The 26,726-nt window shown below is 40.8% G+C and overlaps 1 protein-coding gene across 1 annotated transcript in view; it reads left to right on the top strand.

Moving 5' to 3' along the window:
* Positions 1-26,726, top strand: part of CHRDL1 (chordin like 1) — a gene marked incomplete at both ends in the record, with an annotated part of 36,201 nt that overhangs the window by 9,128 nt on the left and 347 nt on the right. The window contains 7 exons of the mRNA XM_084269110.1: positions 12,623-12,768; positions 13,764-13,857; positions 17,613-17,680; positions 18,938-19,112; positions 22,277-22,471; positions 24,340-24,507; positions 25,648-25,737. Of these exons, the coding sequence (XP_084125236.1) occupies positions 12,623-12,768; positions 13,764-13,857; positions 17,613-17,680; positions 18,938-19,112; positions 22,277-22,471; positions 24,340-24,507; positions 25,648-25,737 (936 nt within the window). The remainder of the gene's footprint in view (positions 1-12,622; positions 12,769-13,763; positions 13,858-17,612; positions 17,681-18,937; positions 19,113-22,276; positions 22,472-24,339; positions 24,508-25,647; positions 25,738-26,726) is intronic.

Raw genomic sequence — 26,726 nt, 5'->3', positions numbered from 1 at the left:
TTCTTCATTTAGCTGGTGCTGGCTTTTATGGTGCTACTATGGACAGTGCCTTTATAAACTGAACATTTGTTGTAGATTGCATCATTTCCACATGGAACAATTGCAAATCAAAGCATACAGAGTCTAGGTAAAGATCTAAAATTTTTGAGTACTCTCTGGAATATGTAAATCTAAGATGGGGAAGCCTACATCAGAAGCAGAAATGCACAACTGCGGGATTTAGAAAGGGGTTTTGTATTCCACTTGCTGGTTTGATTTCTCAGCAGATAAGGCTGCACACTGGTGTATGAATCAGCCCATCTGGCTCTAGTGATTTTTAAGCTTGCTGCCCCGACTAAACACATTGGCTTTCAGGAACGTTCATGATTAGTAACACATTTAAGTTTAAGCTTCTTTGGTACTATGATTTTTCTGTATCAAGTTCAAACCAATTTTCTGATGTTCTTTTCATGGTTCTTTAGATTTGAAGTAACGACATGTGAGGTGGTGACTGAACTGTATACAGTGATGGACCAGATCAGCTATCTCACAATAGTGGTCTGAGAACATCACCTAAAAATAAATGAGGCTGCAACTGCACAGTAGTCTGCAGCATGACTTAGGAATGAATACCTGTACCTTTGAACTAGCTGCTTTGGATCCTGGAAGCAGCCCAGTTAGGACAGGGCAGAACTCACTGCACTGCAAAACTTGGTTAAGCTGCAGGAAGAATGTGCCTGCAGTGAGCTCAGTGCTGCCTTTTCTGAATTGCTTCAGGAACTGAGCTAGTCCGGTGACAGCTGCACTTTGCAGTGTGGGTGTTCGTAAAGACTCAGACTTGCAAGGTGCCGAGTGTCTACCCTGCCTGCTGACCTGATACACATCATGTATGTAAACACAGGAGCATGTGTATAATACAGTGCATCCTGCAGTGATTTACAACCAAAATCTTCAGCCTGGGCAGCTGGAATGCTCTGGTGAATGGTTTTCCACTGCAGAATGCACATCCAATAAGCCATTTGGTGAAGAGGTGTTGGGTTCTCCTCAGCTCACGCACCAGAGTTCCCAGGCTCTCAGTTGTAGCCTTCTCACCCTTCCTTCAGAAAAAGCCCAGCTATTTCACAAATATGGGGGGTGGAGGAAGGCACATTGTGCCTGACTCTTCCATTCTCTACACAACTCTTGTTGCTACCACCTACGCTTCTCATATGACGGAGCAAGAAACTCATGGCCCACATCTCACTGAAATTACAAGGAGTTTGCCTTAAATAGATGGGTGTTAGGCCTGAGTAGGAAAGAGATAAAACATACGAATATAGCAATACTCAAGAGCAAAAAACTTGCTGAGCAAACTGGCAAAGGGCTTATCTTCCTTCTAAAAGTTGTGCCTGAACCGATACAAGGTTGAAAACCTTGACAATCTTTCATGGTAGGGCAGAGATCTGATCTTTTGGACTGTAGAGAGTCCTCAAGTTTCACAGTCATATGTGAAGTCTGGATCCATCTCCAAATTCACTTGAGACCTTTAGTCCCTCCTGTTGAACTGCCTGTTACTTTCAGATAATGAAAAAAGAAATAAAAAATAACTTGTGACCAAGGTCTCAGCAGTCATGGTACATGAGCCTGCAGAAACAGGTATGCCAACATAAACAGCAGCTGTAGCAATAACTGGAGAGCTGCTTAATTGATAAGAGCAAATCTCAGTTTTTTCCAGTGCACATTTGGTTCCTGTGGAGGCACCGTAGATTTACAAACAATATCTGGAACATGAAAGCCTCACAGAATATAACACAGCACTGGAGTTTAGTGAGGTGCTCGGTATTTTGTACAGCCCAAATAATGGGTAGCTGTTGGTTCAAATCAATTGTTTATTTGGAAGTCAATTTGCTGTAGCAATAGAATGATAGGGCCATTGCTGGGACATGGCTCACTTTTTCCTACTGACGTGCGCCCAGATAATTCAGTTTGGTTTGAGATCTGACGTTGTTGCTGGCTTCACACGGGATGTTTGCTCTCACAGCCAGACTGAGGTTATCACTTGTTTCCATTTTGCTTTTTTGACTATAAAATTCAAACAATGTATCTGTAAATTAGCATCCAAAACACACTGAAAAAATATGTATCTTCCCCCATGGATGACAGAGTAAGAACTTCCATTCCTTGGACTGACATGATAGGATAGGATAGGCTGCTCTGAATTTTTCCAAGATAACTTCCAAGAGCTTCAAAGATGCTTTAGAGAGGATTCAAAATGCACTAAAGCTTCACTCAATTTGTTTCCTTGGCTGGGAGAGTGATAGGGAGATTCATGTAACAGTTCAATCTTAGAGGAGGAATTAAAATGGAGCAACCTAGAAAGTGCTTTATGACTCTGTCAGAGTTTTGCTGGGCATTTTTTTATGCCACTATAAAAGAAAACACAGGAAATTAAGCTGCAGAAAATATATTAAAATGATGTGAGGAGCTTGACTTTAGCTAGAAAGCTTAAAAACAACCAACAGCCTTTTTAAATGTTGAAACTGAAACTACATCTTTGCCTTGAATCTGTATGAAAGTTCATTCTGTCTAGATAAGGTGCTACTAGTTCCTTCAAGCAATGAGTTTCATACAGTTTCTACCATCTGATCATATTAAAGACTAGCTGTTGTGATTAACTCTGAATTACCTTGGAGTTTTTAGAGCTTAACCTGGTCCTTGAAGTTATTTTAATGTAAAGCATTTTGTGGCTTAATATCTTTGACACCTGCACCTCTGAGAGGCACATATGGATTTTGTTTAGAGCTTGTGTTTGCAGTTTTTGGATAGTGCACAACTTTTCAATCCAAATTTATTGTCAGCCTCAGCCACTGCTTTAAAAGCATTGTTGCACCATTTTTGTTGTATTTTAAAGGGACCATCACACATCATCTGTGTTTCTTTAAATCATAGATTTGTACTAAGTTGGATTGGGATGAGTGGGACTGAGGGAATAGGCTGAATGCAGATGGACTGAGGGGTGATCCACAGTCTGTAGTCAGTCAACAGATTTCTATTCACTTTGAGAGTTTTTGGACTAAACTTTCTATGAAAACAGATGGGGTTATTGACTGTGATACAGTCCCCTCTCTACAAATGCTAAGGACTATGGCAGAAATATGAGACAGAAGATGAAAGAGGAAACTGCCTTTATGCTGTACCACACAGAGTAGGTGTTTGGGCCACGTTCCAAATCTATTTAGTTCAATGGACTTCAGATCAAACCTTAAGGTGACACATTCATGTAGAGTGGGAACAAAAGTAAAGGGAAGAAATTAAGCAAAGGAATTTTTAATAGGAAAGAAATCCATTTGCTCTTTTATGCTATAATCCCCTGAGGACCTCCAGCACCAAAGGTTATTCAAAATAATACTCAGTGATCCCTAGAAGATAACCTTGCACTGAAACAGTATAATAGTTTTTCTCCATTTGAGGTTCCTGTATTCTCAAGAGATGATGAGTCAGGATTTAGTTCTGGGGTGAAGTAGCTCTAGAATATTTGTGGTTGACCCTTCTTGATGTCATAGTGGTAAAAACATTTGCCCTTTCAGTAGCTAGTGGCTTTGACCTTGCAACAGCCAGTTTGCAATAGCAGTTTGTCTCACCATGTGCTGATAGCACTCAGGGCTCAATTTAGTTGTCCAACCTGATTCTGCACTGGGAGCAGGTCAGGAATATGGAGTAAATGATTCGATGGTGCTGACAGGTTTCCTGCCTTTCTGAGGCAAAGATATGCAAGAGGCCTCCACAGATCCTGAGGAAAGTTTGGCAAATTTCTGTTAAAAAACAGAGCATGTGTTCCCCCAGCTCACTGTGACACTTGTGTGCCACAGTGTCCCTTGCTGCCTGTAATACAGAGGTTCCCTGTCTTCTCTGATTTCTTTATCTCCTCTGCATTTAGGCCCTCTCACCAGCATAGCACACTCGTGCTAAGATGGCCAAGACATGATCACAGAGTGTATCCTGCACTGAGGGCCTTTCTGGCCAAGTGAACTGCAGTGGCAGTGTGAGGAAACTCAAGATTCCCAGCCATGTGCTTCCTGGCACCAGCCTTTCTGGTACAGAAGGATTAGAAGATAAGCATTAATTGGATCTCTGGGTATAAAGCAAACCTGCTGCTATCTCTGTACCTTAGTTTTACTGGAACTGCTGAAAATAGGCAAGTGCTCTGTGTTATATAAAAGCACTGTTATTTGTGCATGAAATGCACTGCATAAACACTGAAGGGTATTATTTATGTGATCTTTTTTCCCCTCATATAAACATGAGGATCTTTTTTAAAGAATATTTTTTAAAAATACAGTTTGGTTTGAACACATAGCATTAGGGTTAGTTCAATCAATGGAGTTATTCCAGATTTATTCAACATAACTATGATCAAAATCTTGCTGACTGTCACTCTCCTAGCAAGCTGCATAATCTCTTTCTGCAGGATGCTTCCCTCACCTCTTTAAGTCTTAGGCTGCTCTGTTTTAAATTTGTAAGGATCAGATTATCAACACATATTCATTCCTCCATTCCAAACATGTGTCTAGTACTGAATAGCTGTTTCTTATATATAATAACCATATTCTATCCGCTTATGAGTAGTAGAGAGAAGAGCCTAACATAGCCTGGAGGCAGGCTTCTTTATCTTTTACTTGGAATGTTACTAGCACTTAGATTTTTCCAGGAGTGGGAAGAGCTTTGGCTGAACCCTTGGAACATAGACACCAAGGCAGCAGGGGTCAAAGGACTCATTACTATTTTTTTCAGAGCTCTTATTCCTTAGGTGAAAGTAGACTAGTTCAGATATTGTTAACCAGGGCGGCTCCATGGCTGCTGACATCTATACATGCTTATCTAGCTGTCAGGATGCCTGTTCCAGCAACAGGAAGAGGCACATAGCTGTTTAAAGCTAGAGAGAGGAGTTTAGCCCAGGTCTCCCTGCAAAGCAAATTTCCAAGTGATTAGATGTACTTGCTTTGTGTTTTGCTCCTGTACATCAGGACGACAGAGGATTCAAACACATTCCAAGAGGCTTTGCAGTCACAACTAGCTGTAGGAGTAAATTGCAGTCCCTCACTCTGTGCCTGCTGTTGTAAGAAGTCAGAGTGAAGTCTATATCTTGCAATCAGTAGGAGCTTCAGATTCTCAAGTACTGTACACATGTCCTTGGTGACAGAGAAAGATGAGTAATGTGAGCTCATAGGCAGGAAACGAGCGCAACTACAGAGGAGAGTCCAAGCCTGCTGCCATCCACTGTGAGACACCAATGACACCACCGAGAATGAAGCACACCCCTTGTCAGGACCTTCCTTGTAGTTTAGTTTCTCCTGCATGAGGTGCATAAGCATTACCTGCTGAAGGGAAATGTTTTGAACCAAAGCACAGCTCATGTGCTTTGCATTAATTTTCAATGTCACTGCCCTGGAAGTGAAATTAAAAGGTTACACCTTGTTTATGTAAGAGTCCTGGTCTCCAGAGTTATTCACTGAGGAATACTTGTTCCAGAAGTAATTCCCTGGCTTCACTGGGATCCATTTGAAAGAAATGGACTAATCTATCCTGTGGTGCAAAGGACACTGTTCACCACATGCCAAGTGGGTCCTTAGTGCATATTGATGCCATTAAAATTTTAAAGATTCTGCACCAGGAATTAAAAAAAAATATTAATGAGTCAGCCCACTGTCATGGGTGTCTGGCAAAAAAAGACAAGAACTGGTTTTGCTGAGCCTCCTCCCAGCCCTGCTTTCAGATAAAAGCTGAGAGTGGGAGACAGTTCCTGCTCTGCATGTGTCTGGCTCAGGATGGAGCTTTTGCTATGAATGACAGTTCCATCAATTTGGGGAAGTCTTGTCCAGTACACAAAGTGAATTCCATTGTAAGAGACACACAGCTCCTGGGGGTGACAGCGTTTTCCATGTTCAAAATGCAGTTCAGTCATAGAGAAGAAGGCAGCATCTTTTACATTGTGGTTGGCCTTTGGCTGCTGGAACCTCTGTTCTGGGAGCAGGTAAAGAGAGCTGAAGAAGTAACAAGGTTCGTAACTTAAGGGAAGCTTCCAACATTTTAGCTGTGTGTCTCCTCCCTGCATGTTATGCTTCCAGCTCCTAGCATGAATCGCAGTCAGTACAGGTTAGCATTTTATTCTACATTGCTGCCTGGATGTTTTTCAACCCAATTTGTAAATTCCAAGTCCACCTGCAGTTTTTTATACAGAAATGTAATTTTCTGTACACAAATAAGTTATCCCATTACTGTTATTTCAGCCTACTTCAGTCAGTATTTTGGGGCCTCCTAGAATGGATCCTTCACAGTGGAACCTGAAGCCCATTATGTTAGCCTTTAACTTTGCTATGAAAACACCAGGAAAAAGACTCAAAAAGCAAGAATCACCCCTATACATCTACTGACTTATGTGTAAGTTACCCTAGAGAATGATTTTTCTTGTAAGAAGGCGACCTGCACTCCATAAAGGAGGAGAACAAACAATTCTTTTTAACAAGGACACCAAGAGCACATTTCAGGTCATCAAAGTGCTGCCCACTTGTGTTGGACAGTGTGTGTGCCGAAGCTGATTCCAGTTTCATGAAATTTTCAGTAGGCAAAACAGGGAGGAGTACTCTCACACTAATCACAAAATGCTCCTGGTCTGCACATTTACAAGAATTGTGGTTTAATTTGACCTTCATAATTTCTCTTTGTGTGCTGCCTCTGAACAGTTCACCTGCAGTTCTTGTGCCATTTTAAATGTCAAGGCCTGTAATACGGCTTCACATGATGTTATGTTACAACTCAGGGTGACCTGATTTCTGTACAGAAGCAGTATGTGAAATGATTAGGTAGCTGGTGTCCAGAGATAGTTTCCTACACCAGGATACAGCTTAGGGAGCCTCAGAGTGCCTGCCACAACTAAACTGACTCTCCCAGTTGTGTTCAGTAAGTAGCAAACCTCATGGGGAATACAAACGAACATGCAGGAGAGATGTCAATGCAAACAATTGTCCCAGAGTTGTAGCAGAACTCAATTGCTTGTCCAGTGAACAGGGTTCCAAAGCAAATCCTTGGTCTCTTGGTCTGTACATGCTTATGCTCTGTGTTGATTTAGAAAACATGTTTCATAAAGTCCTCTCTAGATTCAAATTCATCATCTATCATCTGTCTACTTACAAAAGACCGGAGAGACTGTCTGCAGAGCAGTTCCCAGTGTGGAAAGGTTCTTACAGCGTTAGACCTCATGATTAATTTCATATTGTTTAGCACTTGATTGTTTTTATAAGGGTGGTTAATAAAACAGACAAACTGCAAAACCCAAGGCAGGCTGAGTGCCTGGTGTTTCTGCTTGATGTTAAAAGCCCATCTCTTTCAGTAAATGACACTAGGTGATTCTGAATGTTGCAGCTTCAAAATTGTTTCTAAGTCAGCAAGCCAAGAGTCTGTAGGATTTTAAAAAATTATCTTTGCCAGATGTTCTGATACTAAAATAAGCAATAGTGAGAGTGTTAAGTACTAACAAGACTGGCCAGAATATTGTGCAAGGAAGTACCTCACAGAGATGCAATAAAAGCCCAGAGTTCATCACTGAGGTGCTGTGCAGGGTCCTAACAGACAGCATGAACTTGCCTACACACCTTCCTTGTCTACTCTGTGCGATCTCAGTTACCACTTCAGCCAGTAACTGGTAATAGATCAGTAACACTTGACACAATGACTTTCAGAAAGCCAAGATGCTTGGTCTGATTGTCCACAATGGCAAAGTCCACCTGAAAAGAACTGTTTTTCTTGTCTTTAGGATCAGATGTCATGTCATAAGTATCATCAGTTGTGCCATGGTTGTCCTCAATCTGAGGCGATTTTGCTAGTTTCCTATTTCATGTTCTGAAGTTGTTGGTCAACAACTGTACCTCTACCTCCTGACTTTATCCAGAAGGTTCCAAGATGAAAACCAACTTTACTGTAGTAAGGCCTGGATCCTAAAATAAATTTACTTAAGTTAATCACCCCACAGTTCCCAAAAAAGCTAGTGTGCTCATAGCCAGTTACTGCTTTTCATTCTCTAACTTTAAACACTTTTACAGAAGTTACCACTGCTTCAGTCACCAGGAACTGCCTGTGGAATTTGTCTAAGCTATTCAGGGGATTAGCTGCAGATAACTGATGCTTTTCTGCTTCATATCCAAGTAAGGGTAAAGCATTTCAGGACCAAGTTTTATAACAATCTAGGAAGGAATAGAGCTGTAAACTGAAAAAGGTAAAAGATGGTGTTTCACAAAAGTGACTGTGATCCATATTACACAGTATCTGTTTCTCCCAGGGGACTGGAAAGCTCCACAAGGCAGGAAGCCCTGGTCTGTGTATGTAGTATGGCTGCCCTTAAATCTTGAGTCTGGGGCAGACCAACAGGAACACAGGCAGGTTTCCATGAAAAATCTCTGATTGTGGTGCATTTCTATAATCTCTGTCATTTACCAAATTCATATCTAACTCTGTTAGGTCAGACTATCAGGAAAGCATTAATACTGAACTGCACACTAAGTTAGCATCCCTTCATGGTTAACTTTTTGCTGTCCTGTTTCTTCGCACGCCCCGTCAAACAGACTGTAGTCATGGGACACATGAACTGTACCTACATGCAGTTCTACTTCATAGTGAACTTTCTATCCAGCTGTACTACAGATCTGAACTGATAGAAATCTTGTTTGTAGAGAACTTCCTAGTACAAGTATGTATCTCAAACATAATCCTAAAAAGCAGTGTTTGAGCAAGCAGCCAGGCTGAACCCTGTTGGCTTCATTGAGGTCAGGATTTACCTTGTGTGTGTGGTACCCCAGTGTGAAAAGCAGCCTAGGTCAACAAACAGAAGCTGGACAAACTCCCATGTTGGGAAGGGAGGAATGCTTGGATATAAGAATTCAAGCATAGCCACCATAGTCTCCAATTGCTTTAAAAAAGTAATTGTTTTGAAGCTAATCCATTTTTGATAGAGTTGTCTTCTGTTGCCTGCTTGTAAAACCTGGTGGATTTCTTCAGGTAAGTTCAACCCTTAAAGCTATTTAGAGGATAAGTTCAAATCCATAGCAAGTCACATGGTTACAGGTTACGCATCTTAGCCCCCTGCCATTTCCTAACAGTGATGTTGGTGAAGAATCAGTGCCACCCATACTGCTCTCTTCTGGCCTTGCCTCGACCCACTGAAATCGCAGGCAAATGCACACACAGCCTGTCAACTCCTGCACTCAACTCTGAGCCCTTGGAGAAAAAACACCAGCCACAGAAATGAAGATGCTTCCTTTTCTATTGATGCTATAACATCTGTACCCTATACATTTTATATTGCTTCCACTGACATGCTGCTGTGAGTGCCAGAAAGAAAAGCTCAGATTGAACCCAGTTAATTAAAAGGATTCACACAGATGGTTTGCCTGGTACTTTACAGAGGCAGCTAATTAAAGTGATGCTAGTCAGCACCATTAAAATGCCAGATAATGCTTTAGGAACAATTCTGATTACAACAAGGTTTACAAATAGAGCTTTGAGCAACGCAGTGTATTTGCAGTTAATTAATCTAGCTCTAGCATATCTTAACTAAGGCACAGAATAATGCATGCTGTTATCAATATTAATGCCAAGATTTTTCAAAGTTCAAACCTGGCACTTATTAAAACAATCCACAGTGACTCTAATTTCACATTCTGCAGGAGAATATGATATCATGAGGGAGTCTGAAGTCCTCTAATTAGCCATAATTTAAAAAGCACTAGAAAAGAAACCAAGGGAAGTCCTAGTTGTAGAAAGTCAGTCACACACTAGCAGAGACAGAGAGAGAAGCTGCACCAGACAGAAGTTATATTTAGACATGCAATATAAACAAAGTTTCCTTACAGTTTTAGACAGATGCTGTGTTTGGAGAGGATCAGTTGCACTCTCCAATATGCTGTGTGTCTGATATAGGACCGTATATATATATATTTATTTTTGTAATAGCAATCATGTGGTCTTGATCTGAAAACTTCTTCTAAGCTTTATTTTATGTACCCAAATAGCCCCATTCATTTAATGTGCTAAAAGATAATCACATGCACAGGTATGTGCAGTATAGGACCTAAACCATGGTCTTATTCCCTGTAATTGAAATTGACATTTCTTAGAATTACTTCATTAAATAAGACCTCAAAATGGCAATAGAATTTTATCCCATACTCCACGGCTGTGCAGATGGACATGTGTTTGGGGCTACATGTGATGATGTAGCTGTTACAGGCCTAACTTCTGTGATCAACATAATTAAGTATAGATGAACACAACTGCCTGCTGCAACTCTCCACTGTCGTTCTCTGCCTTCCTTCCCTTATATCGAAGCCACACTTGAAAGGCATTTGGCAACTTCATAGGATCTGAGTGGTGTGGCATACACCAAGGCAAGCCTGCAGTGAAACTTACTCTCCTCATTCAGTACCCTGCAGAGTCACAGTGAGTCACTGAAGTATTGGTCTCTGCAAATGTCAGGCCACAAGCCAAACCCTTCTTTGGGACAGGCATCCCACATGGGCACAGCAGTGTCCTGCAGAGCCTGTATGAACAGGGCTTTGTAGCCAGGCAAGAACTATCTGTATTCTCTTTTTCATTTCTCCTTTCATTTTCACTTCTTTCCTGTTCTACTGGTCTTCCAGTTGCCCAAGGGGCAGGGGATAACTAAGGGTTTGGCAGTGTCTCCTACTGCTTTCCATGAGATGACTCTTGGAAAGCCCAAGGAACTGTGGTGATGTTAAGTTTTGGGAGGTAGCACAGCCCTGAGAAGTGTCTCCCTATTCATGTTGTCTGGTATTTGTGCCTAATGGGACGGTAGCTGAGTTTGTCACTTGAATCTTCTGCTGATGACTTTCAAGGATGTGTCTTAATTAGAACATCCATCTTGCCATCCCAGAACATGTAATACAAGCAAACCATAGAGAAAGTGCTGAAAGCACTGCATTTCTATGCCAAGCACAGGTGTTGTCAAAGCTCTCTACTATTTAGAAGATTATTGAAAGATCTCATTATAAACCTTGATTGCACTGAAATAATGATGCATTTGGTGCTTCAAAGGAGGAAGTGCAAATACCAGGTCTGTCTCTCGAAGAGAAGGAACCCTAAACAGGTAATGTCTCCTGCCATTATCCTGCAGAAAGATCTCTGCTGACCCACTGTACTCTCACATACTATTGTACTACAATAGCACATGTATGTTCCACAGCCAGATTTGACATTTACTATTCAAAATACTATTAGTATTTGATTGACTAGTGTAACTAAATAAATGCTTTTATGGAAAACTCTAAATGTGAGTGTTTAATGCCAGTGCTTGCCAGCAGAAAACTGCTTTTTCCCCTCGAGCTCCCAGCTGAAAAATGTGTGTTCTGTGGTGGCACAGTTTCACAAGAAAATCTCCCCAGGTTTATCTGATAGATAATGAAAAGGGCTACAGCAAAACCTGAATTTTCAGGTCAGATTTCTTTTACATGAAAGCCCAAACCCACTGAATGAAATTTCAGCTGCATTCCTAGAAATTTGCAGCGATCCAGGCTCCAGAGAACAAACACTCCACTGTTACTTCCATAGAGCTCTTGTTCAGAATGTCTTTTCCCGTGCTGAGATGCTAAATTCATGTGAATGTAAACGTATAGTGCCAGACTTGCTGCCCAGTGGGTATCAAGTGACTTGCATTTCATAGGTAAAGTATTATCCCTTCGCACAGTTTGTCAACTGCTAGTAGTTAAACAATCTAGGGGATGTTTTAACATAAGGTATGGAGAGCTGTGTGTCTTAGAAGAAAATTTAACCCATGTGGTGCAGAACTCAAAATGATCTTGAGTTGAAACAGGAGGTTTTAGCATTGAATTGACAGTGCTGTCTTATGCACACTCATTTGCACATCTGACATTAAAATGCCTGTTTGCAGAACAATCAGCTTTTGGGTGGCTTTTGAAGTCTGCCTGTGGTAAGTTTTGCCCATTTTGCAAACAACAGCAGCAACGAATCGTGAAGGGCACTAGGTACAATACTGTGCAGTACATAGTTCCATCAGCAGCATCACTGCTCCTCTTCCAGAAGGTTTGTGCCCGTGGGTGGTATGGAATCATGCATGCCCTCAGGCACAACCTGCCAATCTGCAACTAAGTCTGCCGTGGGCTGTAACACTACAAATCATTCATGAAATTTTACCAGCACTAAGAACAGGGAAACCATGGTGGAGAAGTGCTATATACAGTGGGATTCTGTGTGTGCACAGGACCTAATGCCTTCTACAGTAAAGCATGAAAAAGCCGTGTAAATAGAACAAGTGGGCTTGTAAATGCACCTGTCCATCCTAATACCAAATACTACAGCAGAGCAAAAGAAAATACAGCAGTGTGAGACATGGCCATCAGTGCTGGCATTGCAGCTGATCATCAGCATCTTAAGATTAACTGGGACAGACAACTCAAGTGTGAATTACTAAAGTTCAGCAAAATAGCAGCAAGAGAATATCACTTGCACTTTGTAGGGTAATAAACCTTGTCTTGTTATAATAAAGAGAAATGAGGGTGAAGGGAAGCTTTTCCCTTCTGTTTGTGACAGTTGTCAAGAACATTTGCACGAAGTGTTATTCCTTTCCCCTTGCTTCCAGAAGACTCCCTTTTCTCAGTAAGCAGCAAAATCACCGGGAAATCCTGTGAATACAACGGCACCACCTACCACCATGGCGAAATGTTTGTGGCAGAGGGGCTTTTCCAAAACAGGCAAGCAAACCAGTGTGCCCAGTGCAGCTGCTCAGTAAGTAACATGATTTGACACAGCCCTGCTCTGTCTATGCTTCATTTCACCTTTCTAGAAGACATGACACTGAAATATAAGCAATACATAGCAAAGGCTGGGAATTGAGAATTAAGGCTGAAACTCGTGAGAGTGCTCAGAGCCTGTCTGCAGCACCTGATAAATGCCAGGCTACTTCTTAGTCAAACACAGTGGACAAAGCTTGCCCTGTCAAGCATCTGCTGTAAGTGAGCTTACAGCACAGAGGCAGCAGGTAAAATACTGCTCCTTGGCATATATAGAATATTTCACTTCAATCTGACTGGAAAATAGATTGACTGAGTTCATTTGGACTGAGCTGATAAGTAAAGAGCCCCACAAACACTGGGAGTGGACAGCTCTATAAACTGGCACTGGGTCACACAGCCATCCTCAGATGTCACCATTACAATCCAGTATATCTGAGCCGTTACCCAGTGACTCTTCAGAGACAGTGTCTGAATCAAAACACCCCTCTCAATCTGACCAGTTCCTCAGTATCAAGTATGGGCAACTCTGGACCTCATCTGATAAATCAGCATCATATTCAACATTAACCACACATTTAACAGGCCATATACTCAACAGATTTTATGGCTTTTAGTTACTGCTGAGCTGTTCCTCCAGTTTAGTGGTAAGACACAACAGAGGGAGAGCAGGGGGCAGAATTTACACTGGGTGATTTTAGTACCAACAACGTCAGGTACATTTTCAGCCTACAATAATTGCAGTTCTCCCCATACACTTTTACTTCTTCCCTCTTCCCTATTTTCTTAAAGAAAGGGACCTTCCTCTGCATGACAAGATTTTTTAAATGCTATTCAGACTTATCATTTGTCTAATACTCTGCTTTTGCATACTGAAGTGGCATTTATATAACACACATACTAGATTTAAGCATGTCCATAAAAAAAGGCATATACAATACCAGACAAATCGATGACTCCTCCTAAATTCTCCTTGTGTTTTACTGGCAGGAAGGAAATGTGTACTGTGGGTTGAAGACTTGTCCCAAATTAACTTGCTCTTTCCCAGTTTCTGTTCCGGAGTCCTGCTGTCCAGTTTGCAGAGGTAAGATCGAGTACAGTACAGAAGGATGGGCTCTGAATTTACTCCTTCCCCTGTGAGAGCCCTGTCTTTGCACCAGCACTGTCACTCAGGACACTGTCTGCAAGTTTCCCATGTACTTACAATCCAATGCATGTTGGGAAACGAAACCTTGAATTCCATCAGGGTAACATTGCTACCTTTGTTTTCCTAAATTGAAACAAGGAGAGAATGCACTGATGATAAGGTTGCATCCCCATAATGAGGTAAATTCAAATGATGTATTGAAATAGCTGCCATTGCTCTGGGTAGAAAAGCTTTGCAATAAAAGACAAGCTTCTATCTGACAGGTTCCCAGACCTGTTCAAGTTATGCAAAACACAAGAATTTCAACTCAGAAGGTAAGGTCAATTACTCCAGTTTAAATTAGGTGTCAATCTATACTCAGGCGACTTCAGTATTTTACTAGTAATTGCATTTTAGGTCCTGCACACACAGGGAACTTGATTCTAGGGGTCTTTCCAGTCTTTCTGAATGACAAATCCTAAAAGTCTAAAAGACCATCTAAATATCTGAGAATTTCTACATGCATTTTATTTCACTATTAGTACTGTGGCACTTGAATCACCACTTCTAGGGTATCTAAGCACCTATGGCCAGTTCTCAAAGATGCAGATAACAACCAAAAGGTACCTATGGTTTTCAGAGGTGCCACTCTATTGATATCAATTAGGCCAGGCTCTCTTGCTTGCATGTTTGTGCAGCTTTTGAGATTCTGCTTATTTGAACTCAGTACTGTCATGTGAAACAAATTAGGAGTAGTATATTGTCAGTTATATATTTGCCTATGGTGCTGGAGTTGTGAAACGCGAACTAGCGTAGTCCCTCAGTCCCTGTCCTGAGGACTTTACTGAGTACACACACTGGACTAAAAGCTCTGAGCCAAAAAAATGATACTTCAGAGTGCACAGGTGCTTAATAGTGCACCCTGATGCAGAGATAGTACAGCATGCTTGGAAGGAACAAGTTCCTGGATAGCAGCAGAGCAGTCATGGCAATGCAGCAAGCTGTCTAAGCCTCTTAACCTGCAGAGATGCATGGTAATTAACTTCAGCATGGCACCATGTAGGACCTGAACTGATCTCTCAGGAGGACAGTGCTGCATGCTGCATAAATACATCAGCTTAGTCAGAGCAAGGATGAGGATCTCTGTGCAGTATGGATCTCCTTTGCATTGAGATTGTTCCTTGTTCTTTGGTGCTTTGCCATGTTACTCCACAGTATCTTTGCAAATCTTGAAACATTTTGCCAGACAAGCTGCTTATAAAGCTTTCTGATCTCAGGCAGGCAAGGTGATAGTCCTGACTTCCCAGGGTGAAATTTAGTGATACACTGTTTTAAAAGTAATATATTGGCAGCTAATTAAAGTAAATCCTGGCTAATAATCTGATTCCTCGTATCTGTTGCCTTGTATTTATTTGAAACCAATCTCTTCTGGTGACAAAAATCAAACTGGCTTTCAAAGTAGGAAGTGTCAGACATAGCTGTGCTGTAAACTAGCCTCATGCTGGAGAAATCAGTCACTTCAGCCAGAGTCACTAATGGGAAACTAGCTCATTAGAATTTCCATATGAAAGGTGAGATTAAATTGGGTTATGCAGTAGAGACAACTTAGTGTCTCCAGTGATGCAGGGGTTTTTAATGTGTTCCACTGTCTGTTACTCTTGTTTTAAAATGTTTAAACAATCATTTATCAGCTTTTTCCTTTTCAGCATGGCATAAGCTGCTTTATATGCCCTCTGTGAATCTTACAAAATGCAAACCTAAACAAAGTGTTTGCATCAAGATCTAGCACAGCTCGTGGGCAGGAAACTGTGAGTCAGTTTCTGCTCCCTGCATGGCCAAATATATTAACATAATATATTAAAATTTGCTGATTTCCATGTTCCTCTGCTATTGACTAGAGAAGGCTCCGAGCGCTATGGTTCAGATGCTGGTTTATGTCAGGATCCAACTTTCCCTTAAGTTCAGGGAAAAGTTCTCAGAAACTGCATAGAGGATAAAATGTCAGTACATGCTGTGCACCAGGGTAGTGGATCCGTGATGAATCTGATTGAGTTAAATCTGGATGAGTTAACTCCAGAGCTAGAGGCATACCTGCACCATGGCTCTCCCAAGCCAGTATCACACACTACTACTGCTGCAGCAGCTATCCTGCTTTGAGGACCCAGGCCCTGATGATCTGTGGCAGTGCTGTAAAGCACCTGATGTGGTGATACTGCTCTGCTGTCTGGCACAGTGCTTGGCATGTAGAGACCTAGGCTTTGAACCACTAGCAAAGTGGTCTTACCTCTACCTGTATCTGAATGCCAAGGCTGGAATAAAGTCCAAGCTCAGCTCCACACTAGATGTTTTCTCCTGTTCTTGTACAAGTTTTCTAAGAAGCAGGTATCAGTTCAAGTTCAATGGCTTGTCTCAGCAAGGAACATCTCTGAATACATCTCTAAGAAACTGCTTAAAGCCACATTCTTTCTCTAGCCTGAACTGATTTTTCCCTGCTGTAATTTCCACTGCAGCTTACACTTAGCTGTGTTTGTGTTTATGAAATTGTCTTTACAAAGGAAACAGCTGGACGCTATTCCTGAAGAGAAGTGAGGGTTTCTTCCTCTTTCCAACTTTCCTTTCCATGAATCACATGTTTGGCTGTGAGGAACCAGAGCCTGGCTCCACAAGTCCCTCACACTGATTCTCAAAAGCATGCATTACTTCTGCATCACATGCACAAACTGCAAGTGCTCTAGCAAGGCCGTTTCTCTTTCAGAGACAATTCAGAATGTCCTTGCTTGGCCACGAGTGTCCATAGTGCTATGAGCCTTACTCTGTTCTACTTTTAATGGCCTAACTCAGAAAAGTGGAGCTGAACATTGCTTACTCTCTATATATGCAAATAGAGGATCCTGTGAGCTTGGATGGATCCAGTCTTAGTGAGCCAACTTCTCATACATCCTGCCACAACTCATTGCACGTGCCTGGCTCCCTGGAAGAGTTGCTGGTTTGTATCTAATGAATCATGCACTGTGCATGGCTATCACTTCTATTTATGAAACAGCCTGTCTTTGACAAACAGATGAAAGCACTTCCCTGGGTCACAATCATACCTGGGGGTGAATTGTGATTTATCAATTATTATTAAATGAAGCATAAATAGGAGGGGAAAAAACAACCATATAGATATGGGGACAGGAAATTTTCAGGACAAAATATAGCTTACTTTTTCTTGATATGTATAATACAATGTTATTTATTAATGGCTACACTTCAGAGCTGACTGCAGAAATGTAATTGAGGATTCAATTCTCTGTCAGGTTACATGTCAGTTGAGCAACAGAAACTGCTTGTGGGTTCCCTCAGCCCACAGTAGATGGAAGGTCACACAATTTAGGCTTTCTCTATGAGCTAGGTGAAGTCATGTCTCCTCACCTTTGCCTGAGATCACATAGCAGATGGTTGCTGGAAATTACCTTGCCCATAGCATCTTGTTAAGCTGCATAAATCTGATAGTAAATCTTTATCCTGAGTTTGCATAACAGTTGGGAAGAGATCTTTTGGTCTCGATAGAATCTACTGCAATAAAGTCAGACTACAGACCAACACTTCTACATACTGATGCAACCTGCACCCTAAATTTAGCTGTAAAGCTGGATGAGACTTTCCTTAAATATCACCTGAGGTGTTGCCCACTTTCTCTCCTAACTGATGCTGCTCTGCTTCTTGTACAGGAGATGGAGAATTATCATGGGAACACTCCGACGGAGATATCTTCCGTCAGCCAGCCAACAGGGAAGCTGTAAGTGTCACCTACAGTTTGAAGACATATTTCCCTGCAGTGCTGGGCATGCCAGTGCAATGGGGGAAAATGAGAAAAGGATGATAACAGGTCTGAATATCTACTGCTTCACCCCGAGTTCTGTGAATCTAGGCCAAAATAGGTTTCTTCCACTTCTGCAAACCTCTTAATAAACTCAACTGGAATTAATGAACAACACTGAATTATAAACTCCAATATGCTCCTGTGGTGTTTGGATTTGGTCTTTCTTGCATATGTTCCATAAGAATAAAATTCTGTAGCACTAAGTATGCTATGCAAGCATCACTTTTAAATCAGAATTGCAGATAATTACCAGTTGGCATATAGACATGTATATATTTACTTTAGGGGCTTCACTACCTCTGGAAGTAAGTGTATCCATTAACAACTTGAGATTATTTTTATAACAGCATTTGGAGATAATCTGAAGAGCTTTTAAGCATTGTGAGCACTACCTAAATACATGAACCAACAAGTCTTTGGATTAGTGAGAAGAATCACGCCGTGTAAAATAACTGCTGTAATATACACCCTTCATGCCTGTGGGTATTTTGGAAAATAACTCTGAAAACAATCAGTGTTTTTGCTCTAGAAAATTTGCTGCACATAACTTTTTTTTGCAAATAAAATGAGACTTCCCCATCAGTAAGACAGATTCTACTAAGGTTCTGCTCAGACTGCAAGGCTAACCCTGGCACGCATGGAAGTTTAAAGCTGCAAGCAGACAAGAAGCTAGACAGTCATTCTGGATGTGCTCTGCCACTGGAGCCCTAGTAGAAAGCAATTTTGATGAGAGAAATGTCAGGCTTATAATTCTTCTCATGTGTCTAAAAAGTCAAGTAGATATCTAGCTCTGAACACAATTTTTACTACATGGAGCAAAATAAGCACTTCTGGATTTGTGATTCACCTCATGATACAGAGATCCAGAGCAGGTCAGGTTCTAAAATTGCCTCTGTCCATTGGCTTGATTAGAGTCTTTAGATGACCAAAATAGATTAAGACACCTACGCTGACATACACAGTCTGGTGAGATGAGTTGCAACTGCATGTGTAGATGACTTCATTACCATGTTAACAATCTGCAAAACCTGAATGGCCTTTATTTGGTATGGTGCCATTCATTACAGTTAATGATGGTTGGTGATAGTGGCAACACTCATCGCTCGTGTTAAGCTTCTAGTGCTCACTGGAACGAGACATTTACTTTCCTGCTCTCTTTCTGTCTCCAAACAGAGACACTCATACCATCGCTCCCACTATGACCTGTCCCCCAGCTCTGTGAGGCAGGTAGTCAACATTCCACGATTCCCCAATGGCAGGAGTAACCGTGGAGTCCTCCCGGATCCCCAGCAGGCTTCAGGAACAATAGTACAAATCGTCATCAACAACAAGCACAAGCACGGACGAGGTAAAGTCAAGTACTTCTTACAGCATTACCCTGGGTTAGGAAACAGATAACCTCCTCAAGATATACAGAGAATCTTGGAAATCCATACTGGTATCGCGACAGGAAAAAAGCAGTAAGCTATTTATTAAGGGTATGAAATTAGCTCTTGACTGAGATCAGTTGTACCCACACATACAGCAGCGTAGTTCATTCTGCAAAGGCACCACACCTTTGGGCTGCTTTCTGAGTTACTTTGTGGGAATATGCTACATAATTCTGAGAAAACATGCAGAGGTTACCAGGGAAGTGAGCACTCTGTGCTATAAGGGACACCACAATGCCTTCAGATTCACTAACTTGTTCACACAGTGACTTGTCCATTAGGAAATTGTTTGTGGTAATTTTCTTTACGCCTATTTTGTAACTTCAGTAACTGTAAACAGTGTATGTTTAAGCTGCCCCACAAATCTCAGGCCATAAAGTGTAGCCATAGTATCAAGAAGCTTCCAAGGCTTAGCAAGCCATTCTCAAGAGAGTATCATATCCCTCACCTTAATGCTAGTTGTCTGAGACAGTGGGGTTCAAGGGGTGCTTTTCCTCCTCCATGGCCAACACTAGAGGCAGACTAGGCATCTGTACCAGATGCCTGAGCTGTAAAGAGGCAAAGTTAACCAAGGTAATTAATCTCTAAGAATCCTTTAGTTCCTTCTGTTAATATAATATAGGACGTACTGCACTGTGGGGACAGCAGCACTTGCAGCCAAACGAAGGCAAACCTTTTCCAAATGTGACTAAGCCATATTCCAGCTGCACTACAAGAAGGACAAACACAGAGGGAATACCTCAGTTCTCCAGTAGGCAGGACAGCAGGTTTTGTACAATGAAAGGGATGAGAGGTCTGCACAAACAGGCCCACAAAGCCAGAAAAGAAGTAGCTGTAAAAACGCATGTTCAGAACAGTATCTATCTGCAAATGCCAGTCAGTATGCACTTAGAAACTACCCACAAAGAGTTAAAAGCCCTTGTATTAGGGCCAGCTAATCTTTTAAGGTATTAACTAACAGAAGGAATGTTGGCCATAGGATCTTTATTATCCACCTGAACAAGCATGAAAAAACATTCAGATCATGCCAGTGTTTTATGCTGGATCTAGGAGCAGGAATCTCCATGCAGTGCAATATCTTTGACATGTAATTCACACATGAAGACATCATCAAAGCGATTTCTAACTGATTTGCTTCAGCAAATAGAGAGCATACAGAGGAATAGCATATTTCTGGATGCAATATATAGGAACTGCCTCAACTTCAGACACTCATGCCTGAAGAGTGTCTGAGAGATCCCCATGATTGAAACAGGAATGCTGACCCTGTATTTTCTCTCTTCTTGTGCAATTAATGAGTGTTTTATTAATTAATGCATGTGCCCCTTGAGATGCATTTCCACAAGTTAAAAAACAAACACACAACAATTCTCCTGATGCAAATACTGTGCAGTTGCATGGATACAGATTTATCATTCTAAACATGAAGAGCACTAAAAACAGGGCATGAGGGAACTGAAGTTGTTTGCCATATTTTGGCATCTACTGGACGTTTCATCTGCTATCTTGGAGTAATTATTTAACTGTTCCATGCTAAAAAATCCCTTAAAAGAGAGAGAATATGTACCTACACAGTGTCATATGAATTATCCCTTCCTATCAGGGATAAATCATTAAATACTTATGTCCATAAAGGATCTGGAGAACTCATGTTGGGGAAAAAATAATCCATATAAGCATAAATATAACTAATAATGTACTATTTAAGCATGTTAGAAGCCTGTTGAGCAGCTGAGTACTTACCAGTTTTCTCATTTATAGTTTTTTTCTCCTATGCTCTTACTATACTGATAACACTTTATTTGCTTTTATTTAAGAATAAAAACTGTTTCCTACTTCTAAAATAAAAACATGTCTTCAGAAAGAGTTAAAAAGTAGCAAATTATAAACCAAATGATGGCATAACCCCATGAAAGACAATGCATTGCAAAGAACACTCTCCATAAATCTCAGTAACTCAGTAAAATACAAGCCAGTTGGCGACATCTGTTACCAGTTAGATATAAATTTCAGATTACAGATAAAAATTAAATTGCTTTTGAAAGTTACAGGCAAAATAGGAACATGTTTTACAAATAAAAGCATTAATAAAAATGATGGCATATTAGAAGAATTGGAAATATTTACAACATATCCAGGCTTCACTTAGTTGCTTTTAGAAATAAGGCAGTGCCCTTTCTTTCACCTTGTTAGGATTAGCTTGCATTTTTCTTTGTGTTTATAAAATATTTAAAAAAGAAAGGAGTAACGTTTATAGGACAAATGCAAACATGGTGTAAAGTGATATAATTCCCATTAACTGCTGGGTGACCCAAACTGGCTTCCACTAGGCATGGATTTTTCTGCTCTCCCTGTGTCATTTGTATTTCTCTGTCTCCCACGGGCACCAGTAAGGTGCTCCTGAGGTGCCATTGGAATGAAATTTCAGTCCCATGTGCATCCTTTCATGTTAATGTTTCCCTGTTATTCCAAAAGCCCAATGTCTCTATACAACTATGGACATATATTTCCACAAAGGACATTAAGCTTCATTCTTGCAACTTCCCCTTGCTTTGTTCTGTGCATTGGGCAGCAGGAACTCTCATGCAAGAGCAGTAAAAGGCACTAACCCATCCTGCTGATGTGTGACGCTCACTGCAAAAGCCACCTTCAGCTAAAGGAAAGTTGTGCAGTTGGCTCAGTAGCAAATGTCATTTGGAGATTGAATTTCTGTGTCCTGTGAGTTTTATAAACTGGTTAATGATGCACAACTGAAATGCGTGCGCTGGAGAGGAGCTAGACAAATACTTGACTCAGCCACCTTCACTGTTCTCCTCAAAACAGGGATAGACATCAATGTCAGCAGAGCTGGGATCAAAGCAAAACTGCTCAGAAAAGGGTGATCACTGGCTCAGGTTCATTTTAAGCAGCAAAACTCCAGGTTAAAGTTAACAAGCAGCGAAATTGGCCAGAGACACTAAAAATTATATATGGAGATAATACTTTAAAAATGTGCATGAATTAAATGAATATTCACAGAGAAGCAGCCAGTGAACATACCTTTTCCAGTTGTACTTTTTCTTCCTTTTCTCTTCTTTTGTAGTTTGTGTTTCAAATGGCAAAACATACTCACATGGTGAATCTTGGCATCCTAATCTCCGGGCCTTTGGAATTGTCGAGTGTGTGTTGTGCACCTGCAACATCACCAAACAAGAATGTAAGAAAATTCATTGTCCAGAACAATATCCCTGCAAATACCCTCAGAAAGTAGAAGGAAAATGCTGTAAAGTCTGTCCAGGTAAAACAGTTGATCACAGACCACCTTTTTGCTGTGCATGTTAAGGGGCTTGGCTCATGCCTTCTGGTCACAAGAAGACCTGATGAAGAGAGCAATAGCTGTGCTCACTGTGGCAACGTGTGTGCAGAGGTCTCAGTGTGAGACAGCAGAGCTGCCTGGCCAGCCCTGCTGTTCACTGCTGTTCCTCAAACGGGGGTGGGGGGCTTGCTGCCTGGGGCATACATGTTCCCATCAGTAACTGCTTTTCTCTCTGCTGCTAGCATGACTTCCTGACACTCATTTCCAAAGAAAATACTGCAGGAATGGACACAGAGAGCTCATTACTGTCAAAAGACTCTCCCATCCTTCTCCTACTGCAGTGACCACAGAACCTTCAAATCATTTTCTACCTTGTGAAATTTGCAAGGAGATAATGTCATTTCAGCTTTTTTAAATCACAGAATCGGAGGGGTTGGAAGGAACCTCAAGAGATCACTGGGTCCAACCCCCCTGCCAAAGCAGGTTCCCTAGGAAAAAGCAGATTCCCTAGGAATGTACCAGGAGGATTCAAAACCCCTGATTCTAAGTTGATTGGTTTCAGTTATGTAACTTAATCCTTAAAATAAATAGACTTACCACAAATTTAGTGTTGTTTCTATATTTCACTAATGATTAACCTATGTAGACATTACTTACTAATATCATATGCTTACAACTAGTGAAAAATCTGCTAATATGAATCTGCTGATGGTTTATCAAATGACCAGCCATGTTGCATATGATATAAAGGGTAACGGAGTGTCCAGTTCCCTTCTGTGCCTTTAAACTTCTTTTCTAATCTATATGGCCTGTGTTTGTTCAGTGATGCATGGGGTGGAAATGTTCTGAGGAAATGAGTTGCTCAGTTGTATACAGAAATCCTTCACAGAATGCACACTTCCCATTTGCTCTTGCTAGTCTTGCTGGCTGGGAAAAAGCAGGATGCAGTGGCAGTAGGCAGGCAGGATACTTGTGAATCCCAGAATCACTAGGTTGGAAAAGACCTTTGAGATCATCGAGTCCAAATGACTGGGAGTCAAAATGACTGAGATCATTTGTGTCCATCAGAGTTCCACAGGTGTTATTTGGCTTATTTGACATGAGATCAGTCAGCAAAACTGACTGGCTAACAGACTTCAGTAGAAAATATAATAGCAAAAATCACTGTCTTTCTTTGAGATTCTACATTTAAGAAGGCCATGCTTCTTCTCATAGTCTGCCCTGTATGTGTGGAGATGTATTAATTATTAGGTTTTTCCACAGGCAGCAGTCTGAGTTTCTGAGTTGCACCATCTCTCTTACATTCTTGTCCAACTTCCAAGTACCAACAGAATAATTACAACTTCTACTCATAAGCTCTGTGCCCAGGTGGGCAATAGGTCATGTGCACTGTGGCTAGGCCAGGTGTGCACTGGCCAGCTGGCTGCTGCCAAACCCTGTAGCTTCTACTTGCCCTTTTCCTTAGCAAAGCATTAATTTGCATCTCATTTCTCTGTCCAACCACCAGTTTTCATTTAGTTATTTTATTACCACTGAGACTCCTGCCATTATTTCAAATATGGTTGAAAAGTGGATATCATGTTTGAAAGTCGTGAGGAGTATCCCATAGCACACAGCTTTACACAGTTCATTTCCTCATGAAACTGGGTTATACACAAATATGTGTACCATGAGAACTTAGCAGAATAGAACACTATTAAATGTCTGGGGCTTAGCTTGAGATGGGTTTGAGTGGCTATACAAGTGAAAATGCTACTTTTAAGCTAAACCTGCTTGGCTGTTGGTGCCAAGTAAGTTCTGGAGGACTTGATTACAGCTGTAGTATGTGTTTTGTTGGGTTTTTTTAACAGAAGAAGTGCCAAGTCAAAGCTTTGACAACAAAGATTACTTCTGTGGGAAGGAGACATTTCCTGTCTATGAATCCGTTTTCACAGAGGAAGGAGAAACCATCAGAAAAATTGCAGTAGAGACAGAAAAGCCACCTCAAATAGAAATACATGTGTGGACAATTAGAAAAGGTGAGTGAGCAAGTTCTTTCTTTAAACAGTATATCATCTTCCATTGAAACTCCGGGGCGGTTTACAACCCCAAGCATCAAAAGACTGCTCTTCTAGCTGTTTAGGCGATCGCTGTGATAGCCACTTCGAGTGCACTCAAGGTTTGCCATACAAAACAATTAATAACACACAAAGCTCCAGTTCTGCAAACTCCTACCCTTTGTTGTGAGCAAAAGCACAGTAACAGGTTGTCAGTAATCCCCTGTGTAATTTATAGCAGAGAAATGGGTAGAAGGGTTTGAACCAATTGGCTAGATGTTCTTATTTAGGATGGACCAAGAAGCTCTCCATTGACATCAGCCTGTTTTATCTGCCTTAGTGATGCTGCGCCCATGAGGGTCTTGAATATGGGCCAAAAACGTGTTAAGGATCGAAATAATACCTTTTACTACATTAAGTGGTAAAATTAGAAAAAAGAAAAGAATTCAGAAACCTAAACTCTTCTGCAAATCCTGAACTTCTAGTATAATAAAAATTATCTCCAGCCTCCTAACAAACCTACCTACTTAATCTACTTTAAGCAAAAAGCATGTGATCCTCATAGCAAACCCTCAGATAGTGCAGCCATTTACACAGAAATGATACATCTTTAGAATGCACTTTAAAGCCCAAAGCCAAGCCCACAGTATGAGCAGAAGAGAAGTCACAGAGGACTGGATGGTTAATAACTACCGTGTGTGTTCAAGAAGCCACAAAGCCTTGTGGTGATTTGACAGTGATGTTGCCTGCTAGCTCATGACAGGCAAAATGGGATCTGCCTGCAAAATTATGCTGCTTTTCTCCAAGACTTGGGGATTTTGGCTTCTGATAGAGTCTTGCATTTACTCATACTAAAGAAGGGTTCAACTACTTTGGAAAAGAACTGGCTTATTCTCACCCCTCAAACTCCCTGCAATTGTAAAAGAAGGATTTACAGGGGAGTAGGAGGGACATGGCAAACAGAATAAAAAAAGAATAGGCTGAAAGTCCCCATAACTGATATGGATTATTTCACAAGGTGACTTGACATGGCAGTAATACAATGGAAAGGCAGGACAGGCACCCAGGTTCAGAACACAGACACATTTCCAATAACATGCACTTCTTACTTCTTTGCTGAAGGGATCCTGCGCCACTTCTATGTTGAAAAAGTGTCCAAGAGAGAATTTGAAGAACTTCCTTACTTTAAGCAGATAACAAGGACAACCCCTAGTAAGTAAAATTTTCAGGTTTCTATTCTCCATATAATCATAGTCTTGAAAAAAATACTTTCAACACACCCAGATGTACTAATTTTTCTTCCAGTACATGGCTGCAATATTTTATAAGTTTAGATTTAAGTAATCGAAATACAGCAATGTAAAATACTGATATATATAACCATAGTTCTCATACAGTCTGCTTATTTTGATAAAGCCCATCCTGCTGTAAGTCTGAAATATGACTGATGTCAGCACATCAGCACCATTTGGATTTAAGTAACATGTCAAGTTACCTCCATTTTTTAGAAAGTCATTTAGAAGGAAAAAAAAATCAGAGATGATTAAAGAAGTTCTCCTATATACAGATATGTTATGTTTGAAAGAAGCCTTTCCTAACAATATCATTATTAAAATTTATCTTTTGGAAGGACATCACTCTCCTTATTTTAAATCAATCTTGAGTCTATTTTTTTGGGTATTTTATCCATCTTGGGATATGACATTTAATTTGACAGTTAAATTAACCTAGAGACATTTTTAGTTCCTAGTTCTTTTGCATTATAATTTGTCATTTTTTCTGGGGTCTGTTATTAATCAAGGAAGTATTTTTCACAGGAATAATACAATCATGGTAACACAGGCTTAGTGAGAAGCAGACACCTTTTCCTATAAAGTTTCCTAATTTTTTGCTGTCAGCCTTCCACAATCTTGTCATTGTTATCTGCAATAATTATTATACCCAGTAGAGTGGGCATTTCTATTGAGATTATAAAATACATATAGAAATTTGAATATCCAGCAAACACTGTATTACACACAATTAGACAGAGTTCAAAGTGCATGAAACACTTATACCTGTTGCTTCCCAACTTTAAAATACTTTGGTTTATCATTAGAGATAAATTTTCACATCACTCTCTCATAAAGCAGGGTATCCAACATCATAGGTGATTGAATACATAGGGTCAACTTACAGTGTTACTTAACTAAAGAAAGAAA

This window comes from Gallinula chloropus (assembly GCF_964237585.1).
Source record: "Gallinula chloropus genome assembly, chromosome: 11".
NCBI lineage: Eukaryota > Metazoa > Chordata > Aves > Gruiformes > Rallidae > Gallinula > Gallinula chloropus.
This window is presented reverse-complemented; position numbering and strand designations above follow the sequence as displayed.